We start from the raw sequence: 21,063 nt of genomic DNA on the forward strand, positions 1-21,063 counted from the left end.
TCGTAGTTGAAGTAGTAGTTGTTGTAGTAGCTTTGTTGTTATTGTTGTTGAAGTAGTAGTTGTTGTAGTAGCTTTGTTGTTATTGTTGTTGAAGTAGTAGTTGTTGTAGTGGTTTTGTTGTTGTTGTTGTCGTAGTTGAAGTAGTAGTTGTTGTAGTAGCTTTGTTGTTATTGTTGTTGAAGTAGTAGTTGTTGTAGTAGCTTTGTTGTTATTGTTGTTGAAGTAGTAGTTGTTGTAGTAGCTTTGTCGTTGTTGTTGTCGTAGTTGAAGTAGTCGTTGTTGTAGTAGCTTTGTTGTTATTGTTGTTGAAGTAGTAGTTGTTGTAGTAGCTTTGTCGTTGTTGTTGTCGTAGTTGAAGTAGTCGTTGTTATAGTAGCTTTGTTGTTATTGTTGTTGTTGAAGTAGTACTTGTCGTAGTAGCTTTGTCTTTATTGTAGCAGAAGGTGTTGTTGTTGTAATGCGTGTGTTGTAGATGTAGCAGTAACAATGTCGTATACCAGAGCAGTCAGCCCGGGGTTGTTGTGTGCCACGGAGCTCAACTGTTGGTTTAATGCGCTCTTGTTACATTAAACCTGTTTTAACAACCTACTTCAAACCTTTAAAAAAGTAACACACAACAATGTAGAGCTAAGGGAAGATGCCGGATCACCAGCATCCGGTCTGCCGGAGCCGGAAGCCACGACAGCGCTGAGTGTTTAATGTAGCCGGTTTGTCTCCCGGACTAAATGCTTTTAACCGGCTTGCCGGTCGGCTTTCAAGCTGCCCTTCAATTGTGTAACCCTAATTCTGATTGCGTTTGATTTCGTTCCTAAAATTAAGCAAATAACACCCCGACTGGGACAATGGGGTTGGACTTTTGACAAGAATCAGCAACAATCTGATCGTTCTTTTGTTCTGGTGACGCGGGGTGGCACTGCGCATGACAATAATTCCCAGCAAGGGAGGGTGTGAGCCGGGGTTTATCGTCCGCTCACCTTCAACTGGGTCAGCGATTAGACCGGGGTTATGGAGACCAGGTTCTCATTCTTTGACCGGTGGACCCAGCGTCTGGGATCTTAGAATTCCATGCCGGGGGATCTGGAACTTTCACGATTTATTTCACAGAGAAATTACCAACGGTTGTTTTTTTTTTTTAACCTTCGATTTTCTTTTTTTCTTTTTATACGGCGCATGCGTACAGTGTGAATGTTAAATCAGACAAATGTATCGACGGATTAGGTAACCATTTAAGGATAATTTAAAATCTTGCCAATAATTTTTGTTAAAATATTTTTTATAGGTTTGAATGTTAAGCTGCTTTTTTCGTTAGTGTTTAATTGAGGTAAAAAAAAAATCTTTACAAGTTTTATTTCTTCACAGTTCTTGTTCAAAATTTGGCAGGCACTCGTGAGAAAGTAAAAAATTACATATTCATTTAACTATCCAGTTTTTACTTCCATATCCTTTAGAATTTGTATTCGAAATTTTTTTTGCTATATCCATACCGTAAAACTTTTAAAATTTGAATTCGTAAAATATACTCTATTATTATTAGTTTTTGAATTTGGAAAAATTCGTATGCGTCCTCTTTGATCATACTTTTTGCTCATCCTCTTTGATCACCCTCTTTGCTCATTCTCTCTGATCACCCTCTTTGCTCATCCTCTTTGATCACCCTCTTTGCTCGTTCTCTTTGATCATCCTCTTTGATCACCCTCTTTGATCACCCTCTTTGATCACCCTCTTTGATCACCCTCTTTGATCACCCTCTTTGCTCATCCTCTTTGATCACCCTCTTTGATCACCCTCTTTGATCACCCTCTTTGATCAACATCTTTGATCACCCTCTTTGATCACCCTCTTTGATCATCCTCTTTGATCATCCTCTTTGATTACCCTCTTTGATCACCCTCTTTGATCCTTCGACAGCGACGAGACACTCTCGCAGTTTCTCTATTCGGCCACTGCTCATTACTTGATTTAATTACAGCAATAATTTTAAATGACAAACCTTATAAAATCTACCAATTGCTAGCCACACACAAGAGGTGCTGGCAACATGTTTCTCTAAACAAATGTGACATCTCTAATTAACACACGTGTAATCTTCAACGAATACTTACGACTTAACCACAAGACTACAAAGAAGTTAATTTCAAAATAGGTGTTACCATAACATTAAACGTTAGCGTTAAGTTCAATATATGCAAAGATGTTGATTAAATAAATGTTAACTTTAATACGAAAGAAGATAAAAACAGATAACATCTCGCCATAGCTGTGAGTTATATAAATATCAACAGCATCATGTTTTTTTTTTATAGATGTTAGCTCCAATGAACATAATTATGACAACAGGCGCTTACATTGACTCCATACACATTTGTTATTTTACAATACAGACATACATGTCTCTTCCAACATACACAAAGACGTCTTTTTAATACAGGTACATAAGTCACCTCCTATACATACAAATACACATATGTTAACTTCAGTCCCACCTGTGACGTATTGACCTGCGGCCGTCTGGTTTTTGATTCCCATCAATTTAAAATATCGATTTTTTAAAAAAAGAATGAGAAACGACAATATACCCATGTCCTGTTTCATCTCTCATTAATCTTTCTTTTGCTCATGCGGATACCCTACACCGCAATGTGTTACACGGGTGGGTCGACTTCTCCCCCCCCCCCTCCCCTCCCACCTCCTGTCATCAGGTCTAGATCAGGTATATAATCCTTTTCATTCCCTCATCACGTGACCCAGGTGGATTGAACACGATACAGGTTTGGAGAAATATAATGACCGGCTTAGCCAATTAAAGAAAACTTCCGACAGCGAGCGACGGTGGGTGGGGGGGGGGGGGGGGGGGGGGGTGGGGGGGAAATCAATGTGGTTTGCTGCCGGCCGCCCGGGATCATTGATCGAGGTCAGTTCATCGTCTGCTAGCCGTCTGCTAGCGAGCGCTGGCCTGCTGGTTGTCTGTTCATTAGATTAGCCCCCGGGCGGGAGGGTTGACCCACGGGTTGAGCGTGACAACCCTGATGCAGGTTTTGGGTAAACATGCTTGGATGAACGGGGAATCAGAGATTATGAAATGACAGCTTGGCTGTATTATCAAGTAGAGATTAGATGACTGTATTGTCAGAGATCACTAGATGACTGTATGACTGTATTGTCAATTAGAGATTATTAGATGACTGTATGACTGTATTGTCAATTAGAGATTATTAGATGACTGTATGACTGTATTGTCAATAAGAGAAAGTTAGATGAATGCATGACTGTATTGTCAATTAGAGAAAGTTAGATGACTGTATGACTGTATTGTCATTAAGAGAAAATTAGATGAATGCATGACTGTATTGTCAATTAGAGAAAGTTAGATGACTGTATGACTGTATTGTCAATTAGAGAAAGTTAGATGACTACATGGGGGTTGGCGTGGTCGAGTCGGTAAAGCTCACGGTTGCTAAACCGAAAAGTCTCGAGTTCGAAAAAAGAAAAGCAGGCTGAAGTTGGAGTTAATCGCCTCAATGGCGCATAACCAGTTGACACGTAAACTTAATTGTGTTGGAAGGGACTCCTTCCATCACTAAAATTAAGAACGAAGAAGAAAAAAGAAGACGATGACTGTATGACTGTATTGTAAGTCAGAGAAAATTAGATTAGATGACGATTGTTAATTGGAGAGCATGACTTAACCAGTTGTCCGTACTGTCGATCCGAGATTTACATTACATTAAAATAGACAAGCAGTAAATATATGCCTCACACCACACAAACTACCCTTACACCATCTCACTTGATTCTCACATACCCCACCTCACACAGAATGACCATGCCACATAGCATACATCCGATTCATCCCACACACAGCACCCCACACACAATCTATACCCTGACCCATGGTCCACATGGACTAACACACACTCCCTGATATACACTCCCTGATATACACTCCCTGATATACACTCCCTGACCCACACTCTCTAAGACACACCCTCTAAACTACACTCCATAACCCACACCCCCAAACTCACACTTCCTGACCCACACTCTCTAAGACACACCCTCTAAACTACACTCCATAACCCACACCCCCAAACTCACACTTCCTGACCCACACTCCAGTACACCCCCCATGACACCACCCACTTTTACACAACGACCCACTTTGAAGTGCCCACCATCGCTCTAGGAATTGCCATCAACAAAACCGCATTATAATTCACCCGTTTATCAGGCTCAAGTAAGACGTCATTAACCTCACATGATACGGTCTGGTGGTTACTTAACATTGTCTCAACAACTAAATGATCCCCAACCCTCCAAAATTACATGGGTTGATAAAATAAATCTCATTATTAATGTGATTTTTTTTTCAATCGGGTACTTTAACCATGACATATGTAAAATGAAAGATTTTCACATTTTTGTCTTCAGTTTTTACAATTTGACGTAATTCTGAGAACGAATCCGCCTAAACACCTTCGACCTTATTACTCCCTCCACCACTACCTCAGCCACTACCACCACCCCTGATTCCGCTACAACCACCACCACTACCTCAGTTACCTCAACTACTACATCCACCCCTACCTCAGCAACTACAACCACCCCTACCTCAACTACTTCATTTACCCCTCTCTTCAAATTCCTCTTCAACCCACCATCCTCCCTCTCCTATTACTCTCCCTACAACCCGCTTCCCCCCCCCTCTTAAATCCCCATCTATCCCTCCAGACATCCCCCTCTCCCCCGCCACACCTCCCTCACACCCTTCAATTATGAACTAACTACGGTATTACCCACCAATATTTTATAGACCTACACGACATGCGGTCCATTGTTGACTCAATTCCTAATCAAAAATATACAGCGCAGTCGCGGTTGTCGTGGAATTCGTGTTTTTTAAGATAACGAATGTTGCCGCAACAACAAAGGGAAATAACCCAGCAGGGGGGAGATAATCGCCGCTTACACGACTTAACTGGGGAGAAACTTGTCGATATTTTTTGACAGTGGTCGTTTGACAAAACTAAAGTGGCCAAGTTGTGTTACAAAACTGCGTTTTTTATCAAACGATATGTTTAATAAACTTGGTTATTTCAAATAACTGGACTTGTCTTATTGTCCTAGACGTTAGCTTTCTCCTGGTAAAATTATTTAAGTAAACCATTGTCAATGAATGAAATGACATCAGAAAGAAGTTTTATTATTGTAAATCGGTATCAGTCTTCACAAGTTTCTTTTAATCATGAAATTATTAATACTACAACGAACATGGCAAGGAGAACTGACATGTCCGAAGAAAACAAGCAAAAATTATTTTTTTAAATAAATAAGTAAAAATTATAATTAATTACCTTAGGAGAACTGTTATCAGTTTAGCTGCCTAAAGGGGTGTATGCCTCATTTTCAGTTCCTCACTCTACTACACATGTCATACATGCTGCTAATTACTGTTTTGTTTTGAATCCCTAATTTACTTGAGGCCAAGCTTTAAATATCGCTACTCTTATTTCAGGTCAAAGTTCAGAAATCACCCCCCCCCCCCCCCCCCCACCCCACGCCTGTCCTATCTCTCTGACTCCAAACAATTCATTAACTAACCAACGAATTAAAAAGTCTGGTTTTATCTCATATGATAGAAGTTTTGTATCCAGCGTTTGTAAGCGATTGTCAATGAAAGTACAGATCGGAAAGAATTATTGTACATCTCTATCGGTCCCAACAAGCCGATAGTGAAAACAGCAATCCCAAAACGAACTAAGCGACAAATCAAAACTGACGAAAACATTACTTGTATGAGGCGAGAAAAAAATCAACGAAAAATTAAAATCCTAATTAAAACAAAAATTTATAAATGATTTAATTAGCAACATTTAAAAAAATTATTTTAGTCTCAGTGTAAGGTAAATCTGTAGTTAAATCAAGATACATTCAATATAAAGTCAAACAGTATATACAAGGATCATCACTGAAACTGATACATCCTAGGTGCCTTACAACAATAGATGTTTTATTCTGGAAATCAAAAAAGGAACGTTGTTTTTTTTTTTAATTTTTAAATATTTTTTTTTAAATACTACAACAACAATACAAAATAACCAAGCAAGGTGCGTACGATCTAATGATTAAAATGGGACATACGCCCTAGAGGACTAGATCAATACTGCTTTGGTTTCCTGGTAAATAAAAAAAGGTATTATTTTAATTGTACACCGCCATTACTAATGCAGTGGGGAGCTGTGCGGCTATTGAAGAGCCGGGCTGACTCCTGCCTCACGTCTGCTGCGGTGGTAGATCCGGCTGTGGTGAGCGGTGGGTGACTAGCCGTGGAACAATCGGCCCGGGGGGTGGGGGGTACAATGGAAAATTGACTGGCGCGATAAGTAGGAACGACATGTCGGCCTACATGAAAAGTTAATCATTATTCGTTAATCTTTGTTAATCTGATCGAGTGTTTGGGCGTCGGTTGTGTAAGTCTTTGGTTTGCGCGTTCCATTCAATGATTTCCCCATGTGTTTTGTTATTTCAAAGGGAAGGGTCTCTGGCATTTCGGTGCTTGTACTCGCAGGCCGGGCTCCTTCTCTGGTAGCCATAAGATTCAACTTTAGTCAATTAACAATTCGTGAATGGGACAAGTTAAGTGTATGCTGTGGTACTAGTCTATGAACAATTCCCGAATGGGGCAAATTGAAAGTATTTTATACTTATAAGTTCTGATTCTAGTCAATGAACAATCCGCGAATGGGACAAGTTAAAATGTGTATCTTACAGCTATAAGCTCTGGCACTATATATAACAATTCGCGAATGGGGCAAGTTAAAAATGTGTATCTTATAGCTATAAGTTCTGATTCTAGTCAATAAACAATTCGCAAATGGGGCAAGTTAAAATGTGCATCTTACAGCTATAAGCTCTGGCACTGTAATTCGCGAATGGGGCAAGTTAAAAATGTGTATTTTATAGCTATAATCTCTGGCTCTAGTCATTAAACAATTCGCGAATGGGGCGAGATAAAAAGTGTTGCTTAGTGTGACCCTTGTCGCGATTACAAATCAATGCGCGCGCCGAGTGAGTAGTGACTCCGTCGTTTTGTTGCGGTGGAGTGAGTGCACCATCTGCGTCCCGGTGAGGAGGTTCTGCATCAGGGGCTGGCAATTGCCGCGTTTTGTTTTCTCGTTCAATCGATCCGGGGTGCGACCAGAAGGGATTTTTTTAAAAATCTAATCCATTGATTTGTATGAGCGGCAATATGGCACGCTAGGAAACATCGCGGCACTTCAAGATCAGGACATTTCATGATCAGGACATTTTGGGATCAGGACATTTTGAGATCAGGACATTTTGGGATCAGGACATTTCAAGTTCGGGACATTTCAAGATCAGGACACTTCAAGATCAGGACATTTCAACATCAGGACATTTCAAGTTCGGGACATTTCCAGATCAGGACATTTCAATATCAGGACATTTCAAGATAAGGACATTTTAACATCAGGACACGTCAACATCAGGACACTTCAAGAACAGGACATTTCAAGATCAGGATATTTTAACATCAGGACAATTCAAGATCAGGACACTTCAAGATCAGGACATTTCAACATCAGGACATTTCCATATCAGGACATTTTCATATCAGGACATTTTAACATCAGGACATTTCAAGATCAGGACACGTCAATATCAGGACATTTCAATATCAGGACACTTCAACGTCTTCAACATCACGACACTTTGAATATTTTTTTTCAAAATTACAATGTTACGACCGAATACGATAGAAACAAACGATGGAACATATCTAGAAACTATGGAAAAAAACAAGAAAGTTTTGATTTAAATTGACTAGAACAGCAATCTGCGAGTCAATTTGATTAGCACAATATATTGTGTATATCAGACAGCCTTCGACCTAATGCCCCATCAGTTGTACGTTATCATAAAGAAAGCAATCGTTATACCAAACAATATTCTTCCAAATTCTTGAAGTTAAACATATAAAAATGAATAAACAAAGATAAACATCAACCGGGGTTGTTATCAGCTTGTTGTCTAGAGGGTTTAAATATTTTTTTCTACACACACGCTATTATTAATTTTAAAACGCGAAATTAAAATTTATAAATTATGACAAGGATTTAGCGTCCAGTTCAAAGGAATATTAGCCAGACATCCGCTATAAACATTTCAACTATCCCTAAAACGGATCTAGATTTGATAGCCTCGATACGGCGTGGAGATTAATTTCTAAAATTTATAATTGACATTTGCCGGGGACTGAGATAATCCGCATTTGACGCGATAAGTTTAAAAAAAAAATTTTGCCTCTTCTTGCCGCGTTCGAGTGGGCTGAGGAATCAAACGTGACGTAGCTGGTAAGAGGCGTCCTAAGTCACAGCTAATCGATGACCAGCTGTATCGATCTCAGCGTTCGATACATGGAGTGCACGCAACAGATCGCGGTGACAGCCATCGAAGATAGAAATTTAAATCTTTGCCTTCGACCGATGTTACACATATTTAAAGCGTTTACTTTAATCCATTTAATCCATACAATTCTAGACATGTACAGGTATCCGTTAAACAAATTTTGTTAGATATCCAGAAAAATTTACTGTTTTCCATAAAATGTTATATACATCAATTCACTGTGTTTACATATCTGTATCACACATACTTTTACGCTCATCTGTAAAAACGTAACAAACATCCATCAACCTTAAAAATATCTACAAAATATCACAACTGTCGATAAATCAGTTTAATCTAAAATATTGTCTTTATTGATGATACGATCTAACAATATTACGCACATCTTATCTGAGATATTGTGTCCGATAAATGATTCCAACTCACACTTTTGTTTTTAATTGCAACGTCAAAATCAACGCATTCCTCCAAGCCTTATCGTTCATTAATCTAACCCTAAGTTTTAAAAAAAAACTAGTTAAAACTCTTAATTATCGACAGGCTATCCCCCCCCCCCCTCCCCGATCTTTACTTCGATACATCTACACACCTGTCTACATACTAACCAACGTGATAATGAATTAATGAATACTTAATTGTTTTTAAGTTACTTAGACTTAGACTTCGAGATTGAAACAGAGAATTGGCGAAATTTACTCACACAGACCTCACAACCTTTGTATTTTAACTCACGGGAAATTATTCTCCTCAAATAATTAATCTAGTTACAAACAAAACTTATCTCGACCAGCCTACATAGAAGATCTAGTTGTAAATTAAAAGTCATGCAAAAAAAAATAATAATTTTACAAAATAAAAACATAGTTGTTGTGATTGTTGAAAAATGGAACAGTAAAATCGATAAAAATATTGAACCTTTGCCTCTTTATTCAGCTTTCAAAAAATGCGAGATTATCCTTCAACTGACACCCGTGAAATCTAAAGATTATTCTGAATCGGTCTGATAGAGTGATAGCTAATGCCGATTTTCCTGTGTATCACTGGGTATCTGGTTTCAATGTTAATCCGGCCCCTTGATTTCTATCCAGCCATTTTTTTTTTACCTTTTTACGAGTTAAATAGAAATCTGGCCAATCTAAAAAGTTGAAGTTTTCCTTAATCTTATGAGTATGAACAGACCTGTATCAGAGAGTGGCTTAACCGTACCATGTGCACTGTGGGTTAGCTCATTTGAACGTGGACGCAGGGAAGACTTGGGCAAGTCAACATCTCGACTTAACCCATAGCCTCGGATCAACCCGGTCACAAATACGACTCGTCTTTTAAGTCGTCATGTACACAGACAACATGCAAACACACGCACGCACACACACGCGCGCGTACTTAACGACCTACGGGTACGAGAACTGCTTTACACACACACAAACATACGGGTTCACATACACACACACACACACACACACATACACACACACAATCATCCACAGACCTGCAGCTCTCAGACCACTCCAATAATCCCGCGAAATGAAACTGATCTTCTAAACCACCGGACAAATAGCTGAACAATCAAGGGACGTCACCGCTGCCGATTTGATACCCCGACATCGATTTCCTCCCCTCTGTGTCTACCTCCCCTTATTTGCGGCATCTCTTAACGAAATTCTCCATTTTTGTTTGACTTAATTCTTAGAAATCAAAAAGCCCCTAGGACCAAAGCTAAGCCTTGATGTCAAACACAGCGTACAGCCTAGGGGAGAGTTTTAATCTTATTACGCTATTCAATCTGTGCGGCCGGCCAGACATTTTTTAAAAAATGGCCATCGATTTTATTTTTTTAAATCCTCCCATACGCCGGATAAAAATTACATCGTGCGATTGCCCAATCAGAAAAAAAAATGCGTATATATTTCGGATGTTCGGCGGACGTCTAAGGAAAGTTAAGCGGAAGTTGAAAAAAAAAGATGAGTTTTAAACTTTTTAAAGACCCGCGACGAAGATGCGCGGATGTTCAAGAAGACCAAATCCTCTTACTCAGGTATTAGGCTGGAATCAAAGATGTTTGCAGATAAAAAAAAATCTTCCAGCGTTGTTTTGTACCGACGGCGATGAGCCCGTTATAGAAATTCTAGGGGCCAATTACACAGGATGATTCGCTTTGTGGTCTTCGTCTTGCCGGACTCACGGTCCGGACTGCCGGCCGGTTAAACGCGTACCGGCGCTAAAGACCGGCATTGACCGGCATGAAGAAAGATTTCACGAGAATGAGTACGTTAAAAAGCACTTGAACACGAGAGAATTAACACCGAGGTGGGGCGAGACAGTTAGCGCTTTGACTTAATAGAGCAAGCCGCTAATTGGAAATTTAACTTTTTTTTTATAAATGCGCTACAGCTCATTACAGCCGGCTCATGGTGAGTTGGCTCATTACAGCCCGCTCTTGGCGGTTTAAATAACAAATGCAAGTTTTTTTTAATGCGTTTTTCACAGACTTAAAATACAATACATGCAGAGAAAAAATATAATCTAATTTCTATTCATTTTCCGTAATTATGGCGCTTTTCGCTTTTAATTGTAATACAATCCTCTTTGAAGGTTTAAAAAAATTACAGACATTATGTTTCATTTTTGTCTATGTCTAGTATAGACAGTAAGTCGGCGTTTAAAATATATCGTTGACAAATCATTTACAATTTTAGCCATGGGGTGTACTCTTTTTTTTATATCTATAAAGTGTGGTATAGTTTCGTATAGTTTAAGATAACATTAACAAATGCCGTAGACATATCGTACATGCTAGATGTCACATGACATATGGAGAAATGCTGTATGCGGCATGTCAGATGATAGAGAAATGCTGCATGGGACATGTCAGATGACGGTGAAATGCATATAGGATAAGATACATGATACATGAAAATATAGTACTGATTACGATGATTTCAATTATTGATTGCCCAATGTGGTATAAAGCTAAGCGTCTTAGTTTATTCATGCTTTGTAAATACATTCTTTGTTAAACTTCTAATCAGAGGCGTCGCGACACTTCCCGGTGCCCGGGGACAAACTTTTAATTTCTCCCCCCCCCCCCCCGCCCCCCTGGGGAGCAACCTTTTAATTTTCGATTTGCACCCCCCCCCCCCCCCCAATATATTTTTTAATATTTATAATTAAAAAATGCAGCTAAAATGATATTCTAATTTGTTTTTAAAACCCATTTTGGCGCCCCCTGAGGTCGGTGCACGGGGACATATGTACCCCGCCCCACCCCCCTTGCTACGCTTCTGCTTCCATTCGTTTTTAGTTACCTATTGCTTAACACTTTAATTATTTGTATGTATCAATTAATATGTTTATAACGGAGAATTTCAATTATTTTGTAACTGCAAAAATGTGTGATAAAATCGTTATAAACTATGTTTATATGTGCAAATGTTGCCTGTTACAACATGGTGTGTGGGTTATGGTGTGTTATTGTGTGGGTCAGTGCTGTGACTGGTGTGTGTCGGCGCTGTGGCTGGTGTGTGGGCTATGGTGTGTGGATTATTGTGTGTGGGTCAGTGCTGTAACTGGTGTGTGTCGGCGCTGTGGCTGGTGTGTGGGCTATGGTGTGTGGGTTATTGTGTGTGGGTCAGTGCTGTAACTGGTGTGTGTCAGCGCTGTGACTGGTGTGTGGGCTATGGTGTGTGGGTTATGGTGTGTGGGTCACAGCGGTGAGTGATGTGGGTCGTTGCTATGATTGGTGCGTCGGTCATTATTTTTAATTGTTTTTCTTACTTTTGTCTTAGGCAAAAAAAATAGACCAGTAACATACGTCACAGCTGTATTGCCGTGGGTCAGCTTGACCGAAAGACAAACAATTAATGTCGAGTCTCATTAACCACCGCGAATTATGAACCTTAAAAAAACTCAACCCAACATTAAACCTAAGAAAACGCAAATAATTAATATTTAATTTTTAACAAACTGCAAATATTATATTATTTTAAAATTGAGTCAAATTAGTCGCATACGGATTTTTAAATTACTAAAATCGCCACGAGCTAAATGTGCATACCTTGGTGTGTCAAACGATAATCAATAGTTGATATAATACCGGTCTATATAGTATAATAGTGTGTTATCTTTCTCTACCTTATGTGAACATATCTAAACAAGCTAAACATTTTAATATAAAAATATTTTAGCCGGCAATAAAAACTATATATTCGATTACATCTACTCAATTTGCTTAAACTTGTGTTTTGAAAAAAAAAGAGTATTTTCTTAAGTTGAATTCATTTGGAAAATTAAAAGAATTATAAATGTTTTAAATATAAATATTATATAAATATAAAATAAATATTATATTTAAATATAATATTTATATTATATAAATATTTATATTTATATAATAAATATATAGCCTATATATATTTATTCATACTTTTTCAGCATAGTTTTTAACAATATTTTTATATTTTAGCATATGTTGTTGAATTCATTTGGAAAATTAAAAGAATTATAAATGTTTTAAATGTAATTAAAATTTATATATTAATTTATATTTTTTTCAACATAGTTTTTAACAATATTTTTATATTTTAGCATATGTTGTACAATTTAAAAAAAAATTAAATATTGTTAAAATGTCACCAATGACTACAAATTATTGAAATAGCAAGCAGATTTTTTGTTGGCCAATTCAGTTTTAAAATGTGCACATAAAATGGCAGTCCACAGATTCCTGTGATATTTCATAGACGCCATTTTAAATTTTAATTCAAAGAAAATTCCAAAGCATGTGAATTCAGTTTATGTTGGCGTTGATGTTGGCGTTGATGTTTGGGTTGTGCTGGTTTTGTTTGTGTTCCCAACAAAAACTAACTGCAAGTCGTGGCTGAGGTCTAAATGAAATGTCAACTCCTTCAATGACGTGGATGTCATCTGTCTAATGGATATGGATGATGAGGGCAACAGGTGACTACACCTGGCGTGGTGATTATCACGTGGTGTTGTTGGGGTGGGGGGGGGGGGGGGGGGGGCAGGGATTATGCCATGGCTAAATTAATAGCGATATACCTACCCCCTCCCTACTAGTGGTATACTGGGATAGAATGTATAGAATGCCTATTTAAAGAATGTGTGATTTGATGCCTATTTAAAGAATGTGTGATTCGATGCCTATTTAAAGAATGTATGATTTGATGACTGTTTAAATACTGTATGAGTAAGTGACTATTTAAATAATGTATGATTTGTAAACTATTTAAAGAATGTGTGATTTGTTGACTATTTTAAAAATGTATGATTTGATGACTATTTGAAGAATGTATGATATGGTGACTAAAGAATGTGTGATTTGATGAGTATTTAAAGAATGTATGATTTAGTAACTATTTAAAGAATGTATGAATCAGTGACTATTTTAAGTAGAAAACAAAGTAAGCATTAGAAAATAAAAGGGTGGTTGGGGGGGGGGGGCGTTTTCTTTAGTTTTTTCACGTTCTTTTTTTTTCTTTTTTTGTATTAATATTTCTAATCTGTTGGGTTAAAATGCCGCAATGCATATACCAAACTGTCCACAATTATTTTATATTAATACTATAAATAGTGCGTATCACATTTAGGCGCTCTAGGAAATTATCAGGCGACAGAGGTGCCATTTATTGAATGTGGACCACAATTATTGTATGTTTCTGGGGACGTGAAGACCACAACTTATGTGCTGTGGTGACTAGACCACAATGGACCACAACTTATGTGCTGTGGTGACTAGACCACAAGACCACAACTTATATGCTGTGGTGACTAGACCACAATGGACCACAACTTATGTGCTGTGGTGACGAGACCATAATAGACCACAACTTATATGCTGTGGTGACGAGACCACAATGGACCACAACTTATGTGCTACGGTGACTAGACCACAATGGACCATAACTTATGCGCTATGGTGACTAGACCACAATAGACCACAACTTATGCGCCGTGGTGACTAGACCACAATGGACCACCACTTCCTCGCTCAATAGATGGGACAACTAGCAACACGGCCGTCTGTAACATTGTCTTTTATCCTATACTTCTGGCCTGTGTCGCGTCAAGACGGATTGACATCAGCGTCTTATGACGCCATCTTGTGACACAGTCCTGGGTGCTATCGATGAGCTATTGGTGGGTGGGGGCGTGGGGGGGAGAGGGTGACCTTTGATATTCACCTGGTGATGTCACACGTACCTGTGGAACCGTACCCCTGACGTCACACTTTATATTATTATCCAGACACAATGAACATTGGTGCTAGTGATTTTTTTTTGTGCTGGGGTGGGAGGTGGTGGGTGGAGGGGGTTAATAAGTTGTCTGATACAGCGATCCGTAAGTGTTTATTCTTAGATTGGAGGAGGGTGGGGGAGGGGAACAGATAATTAGATGACACGGCGATGATTGCGTGCATTGATTTGATATTTGAATGCGGTAATGAGGGTATAGATTTAACGCCGGCACAAAGTGCACACCGTCCCACCCCAGGAACTGAACGACTAGAGCCGAGTGTGTCTCGCTATTGGAGATTCAAACAAGGGTTCTAGACTTGGCTAACCGATGCCCAACTAACAGGGGAGTGGTTCTCACATACTAGCTGCGTTAGAGTCGATTGGAAGAGCGAGTCTCATATTGTTATATATTTACAGACCATAAAAAGGTTGAAGCTGTGGTTTTTAAACTATGATTTATTGGAACCAGATTAATATAGATTAAAACAGTGGATCTCAAACTGATAAACCAAGCGAATGAATTTTTTTTTTTTTTAAATCAGCCCAAATTCAGGAATGTTGCAGTCCGATATGTTTTTATACATTTGTATGTGTTAACACTGTAGCGCCTATTACGTTTGTATGTATTGAGTTTCTGTTTATTGAGTTTATGTGTGTGTTGAGTTTGTGTGTGTTAAGTTTGTGTTATTGAGTTTTATGTGTGTTGAGTTTGTATGTATTGAGTTTCTGTTTATTGAGTTTATGTGTGTATTGAGTTTGTGTGTGTTGAGTTTTTGTGTGTTGCGGTTTTTATGTGTTTAATTTTGTGTCAATATTAGGCTCGCGTGTCTTAAGTTTGTGGGTGTTGTGTTTGTCTGTGTTTAATTTTTGTCCGTTTTCATCGCAACTATTTTTTGTCAGATTTTTATCTTCTGCTTTCTATTTACTCTAAGACAACTATAAAACATTTTAATACATTCTTAATCTGTTAAAATTTTAAAATGTGTAGGCCTACGATCTGACAAACTGTCTCAAGCGGTCCGGTTTTAAATTATTTGCATCAAAAATTTAATCAATGATAAATTTAAATCTATATTATGTTGTTGTTTACTATGTTTGCTTATTGATTTAATTAAAACTTTCTCTAATGTAGAGGCCGATAAACCTCAGTAGCCAACGTCCTCTGTGATTCTAATAGTGTACGCTTTTGTTTCATGGTATTGTGTTAGTCAGAATATAATCCTTATGAATAGATAATGTGTACAAAATACGGATAAATTGTACATGCATAAACGACAATCGTATGTAAACAAATAATTGTCACACAATCATTCGTGCACGAATAACAATCATATAAATGTTTGTCTCACTATTTTACGTACAAGAACGACAATCACAGGAACATGAATGGCTGTCAAACAAGCGGTCGTACAAGAATGACAGTCACATGTACATAAATAGATGTCACACAATCATACGCGCGTACATGAATAGTACATGTGTACCCAACCGATGCGTCAGACTGCACACAGCTACAGCCAATGTATGAAATCCACGCTACCCCCCCCCCCCCCCCCCAATCGTAAGTCTATAAAATTCTATTGATACCCGTCTATTTGCAAGATGAATATTACAACACGTGTTATGTGTAATCTGGTTGGATCCTCGTGTTTTATTTATAGCTCCCCCCGTTGAGTGTATCGAGGACTAATTAATTATTTAACCCCCTCAACACTGACGCCACAAGGTCATTACTAAACTTCTAATCAACGTCTTAATTAAAGTCAACACGTACCTTTTTAAAATAAAGACCTGACCAACAATTAAATCCGACCATAAGTTCATGAAATTTGCATGGAATTAACCTATCAAATAAAGAACCGCTAATTTGTGATAAAGACAGTAATTTATGCAAAGTTACAAAGCCGAAGTGACTCATAATAGAGATAAAAATAAAACGTACGTTTTTGAAAGAAACGAATTATCTCTTAATGTGTATCACTCAACAACGGTTAATTATAATTTTCGAAATTTTAAAAACCTGACTAATTTGAAGACAGAATGACTAGAACATTTATTTGTTTTTTGTTTTTAAAATATTAAAATTAAAGAATGGACTACATGAAACAAATGTGTTTTTAAATGGTTTCAATGATTGTTATGTAAAATAAATGTAAATATTATATTTAATTTCGTTAAGTAGAACAACAATTTCCCCCGTCGATATATCATTAAATATATCGATGACTTTAAGATCGACTGAATTATTAATTTTATCATCAACAGAAACATCGGTCAATTGATAACGTTAAACACATGGCATAAATTTTTTTTCAGTCTCACCTTTATCAACCAACATGTAATACAAGTTGTTTGTGTCACCAACATGTAATACAAGTTGTTTGTGTCACCAACATGTAATACAAGTTGTTTGTGTCACCAACATGTAATACAAGTTGTTTATGTCACCAACATGTAATACAAATTGTTTGTGTCACCAACATGTAATACAAGTTGTTTATGTCACCAACATGTAATACAAATTGTTTGTGTCACCAACATGTAATACAAATTGTCTGTGTCACCAACATGTAATACAAATTGTTTGTGTCACCAACATGTAATACAAGTTGTTTGTGTCACCAATATGTAATACAAGTTGTTTATGTCACCAACATGTAATACAAATTGTTTGTGTCACCAATATGTAATACAAGTTGTTTGTGTCACCAACATGTAATGCACATTATTTTGTGTCACCAATGGGTAACTCACCGCTAGTGTCCAACATTTGGTGAAAGTAAATTGCGACATTTTAAATTTGTTGTAATTCGGACTCAACATTTTAAATATGGTGAAACTAGTAACCAACATTGTATCTGTGTTGAAAATTAGCTTTCAACATTTTATGTATGGTAAAACTAGAATCCAACATTTTAAATTTGGAGAAACTAGAATCCAACATTATAAATTTGGAGAAACTAGAATCCAACATTATAAATTTGGAGAAACTAGAATCCAACATTATAAATTTGGAGAAACTAGAATCCAACATTATAAATTTGGAGAAACTAGAATCCAACATTATAAATTTGGAGAAACTAGAATTTAAAAATATAAATACTGTGCAACTAGAATCGCACATTATAAATTTGGTAAAACTAGAATCCAACATTATAAATTTGGAGAAACTAGAATCCAACAATTTAAATTTGGAGAAACTAGAATTTAAAAATATAAATACTGTGCAACTAGAATCGAACATTATAAATTTGGTAAAACTAGAATCCAAAATTAAAAATTTGGTGCAACTAGAGTCCAACATTATTAATTTGGAGAAATTAGAATTCAATATTATAAATTTGGGGCAACTAGCATCTAACATTATTAATTTGGAGAAACTAGAATCCAACATTATAAATTTGGAGAAACTAGAATCCAACAATATAAATTTGGAGAAACTAGAATCCAACATTATAAATTTGCAGAAACTAGAATCCAACAATATAAATTTGGAGAAACTAGAATCCAACAATATAAATTTGGAGAAACTAGAATCCAACATTTTAAATGTAGCGGCCCAACATATTCGTCCACTTGAAATGTCAGTGTATTTGGTCAGCACTTTGACTCGTACTTTTTAGTCAACCAATGGACAAGGTGGGCAGGTTTGATATTATTTGTTAAACGTGTCGTACATTAGCTAGGATATATGACTGAACAGCCAGTATTTAATATTTTAGTTACTTGAACTTTTTAAGCACACTTTTCATTTTTATACAAGCTTAAAATATTAATTTTATAGATTGGTTTGTAAGGTGATTTTTTTCAAACAACTAACACAATGAATAAATATTAAACTGACTTTCCGCCTATATTTACCGTATTTTAATTAAGTTTCTTTTAAAAATAGTTCACAATTAAATTATACAACTAGATTAATTTAATTATATTATTCGTCATTCAAAAAATAATTGAAACTAAAATAAACCAGATTACTTAATACAATTTTAGTTAATTAAGTTTGCTAATCAATTAAATATACTTCATGTTCAGCCAAATTATTATGTCATTAATGCATCTAATTCACTACGGAGACCAGAGATTTTGGTTTTCACTTACTAGAAGTTCCAGTCGGCCGGTTCATGATGGGCTACAGCCGGAGCTGGCAGACGTCACAGCTACAGCCGGGCACACGGCTGGAGAATGTCCTGGGTCAGTTCTTGAGAGAGGGTCGCACCAGCTCTGGAATCTGTTTTACGGCTAGCTCCTTACAGGCATGACGGCTGGAGTTAATCCTGACAGAAATCTTCACTTTTGGCATTCAGCTATCACACGTTTTGTTTCAAGTCAGTGGTGGAATTCTTTTAAAATAAATAAATTCATTAACCGACTTAAGAACTTAATTAACAATGAAGACTGTGAAAAGTTCCAGGAATGAAAGCAGAAGTAAAGTCCAAGAGTCGAGCGCCGCCTGGCCAGAAATGTGACTGCTGTGAAAGTCTAAAGTTTAAAGCAGAAGTCAGGACATCCGCGGGGACACGACGCATGCCCCCGACTTGACCTCACCTGCCAATCAAAAGGCGGAGACGGCGGGGACGGGACATGCCCCGGGACGTGTCGTCTGTGACTATTCGACCGCGGAGTCGGGTTGCGTTCTCGCGATCAAGCCCCGCCCATCTGGCAGGAAACCCAGTGTCGCCATTGGCTGATGTGGGATCGATAACTTGCCGATTTGACACCTCGGGTTTTACGACTTGATGGGAAACACGAAAGGTGGCGGGTCATTTTTTTAACGTGTATTTTAATCAAAGGGTGTTACGTCAACTGTTCAGGTCGTTGGGGCTGTCAACATATACACACACTGATACACACACATGAACACACAGACGGACGGACAGACATACGCACAGACACATTTGAACCTGATGTTCTGAAATCTCAGGGTACACATCATGCATCAGGTGCTGTTGTTACAACATGATGGTGATGTGTTGATCTTGATGTTCTGACATCTTTAGATACACATCATGCATGTGCTGTTGTTAAAGCATGATGGTGATGGGTTAGTCTCTACCTGCACTTGAAACTTCTTAAAATTATTTTTGAGGAGGAAGGACACTTAAAATTCTCGAGGGGGGGGGGGGCGGGGGGGGGCGAACAACAGATATTATATTTTCTATATAAAATTCTTTTTTTTCAATTTCGTTGGGGGGGGGGGGGGGTCACTCCTTCTTTTAACACAAATTCTCAGCCCCTTCTCCATCAGATATTTAAAAAAACTGTGTAAATCAGAAACACGACCATGATACTTTCACGATTAAAGTATTTCACCGTTTAAAGTATTTGGATTTAATACAACAAAATCCACGTCTCCAATAACATATTACCAGTAGTAATTAAAGAAGGTACCTTGTTAAAAAGGTCACCGACACGTAGATACCTCTTCCATTATCTCGATAATGAGCAATGGCGGAGAGGTACAACATAACGGTTTAGTGCAGCCAGAGTTTCTTCCAGGCATCTCTTCGGGTGCCCCCACCCCTCTAACGAAATGGAATGTATACAGAAAATAGACCCCCCCCCCCCCCTCCGGTAACTTTAGTCCGCCCCCCCCCCCCCCACCAGAAAATATCAAGTGCCCCCTATCCCGCGACAAAAAAAGCCTGAAAGAAACACTGAGTGCGGCGGAAGTTGTTTCGGCTTTAAATAAAAAAATTTTTTTAAAAAAAAAAAAAAGGTCTTTCATATATGACTCCAGGCCATTTGACCGATCCCCCCCCCCCCCCATCCCATCTTCAAAAAAAGATAGACTCACACACCAGAAATGACATCAAATTCAACTTGACCCCCCCCCCCCCCCCCCCCCCTCCGGACCCGACACCTCTTCTCCTCAAAATTGCAACTTTTATTACTAAAACATCGATTTCTTTATCTAAGTATTTTCTTAGAGCGATCAAAGTAGAGTATAATAATTTATATTACAATTTACAAAAACAGCAGTTTAAAAACACCAAAATAACGTCTAAAATTGAGTTTCTAAAATTACTTTTTAAAATGCTAAAGTGGGTAATAAAACAGATTTCCTGGTCTGATAGGGTACTTAAGAGTCGGGGTCTAATGGTAGAACGCTTGCTTGGTAACTTGTATGGCTAGTTTGGTACCGTGCCTAGAAATCCTTAAATCGCATCCAACACTGCTCGAACACTCTACCGGTACACTATATGCAAGCCCGCCCCAGGGTGACCTACCCCACCCAGCCAGGCGTAAACCTGGGTATTGTTCTTATATGGTGGCTGAGCTCATGATCTACCTCATCAACCCCACGTGACCAGCTAACTCACAAATCTACACAATCTGCGTCTCTTTGTTCTTGTTACAGGGTAACAGCTACAGCCACGGG

General features: G+C 38.0%; 1 protein-coding gene across 1 annotated transcript in view; it reads right to left on the minus strand.

Annotated features, from left to right (window-relative positions):
• The window catches only part of LOC131949041 (nuclear receptor subfamily 2 group E member 1-like), a 39,798-nt gene extending 20,636 nt beyond the window's left edge, over window positions 1-19,162 (minus strand). The window contains exon 1 of the mRNA XM_059310808.1: window positions 18,783-19,162. Within this exon, the coding sequence (XP_059166791.1) occupies window positions 18,783-18,807 (25 nt within the window). The 5' untranslated portion in view covers window positions 18,808-19,162. The remainder of the gene's footprint in view (window positions 1-18,782) is intronic.
• Window positions 19,163-21,063: the final 1,901 nt, after the last annotated feature.

Source organism: Physella acuta, unplaced genomic scaffold (assembly GCF_028476545.2).
Source record: "Physella acuta isolate Inbredline_101_S28 unplaced genomic scaffold, ASM2847654v3 ptg000670l, whole genome shotgun sequence".
Taxonomy (NCBI): Eukaryota; Metazoa; Mollusca; class Gastropoda; family Physidae; genus Physella; species Physella acuta.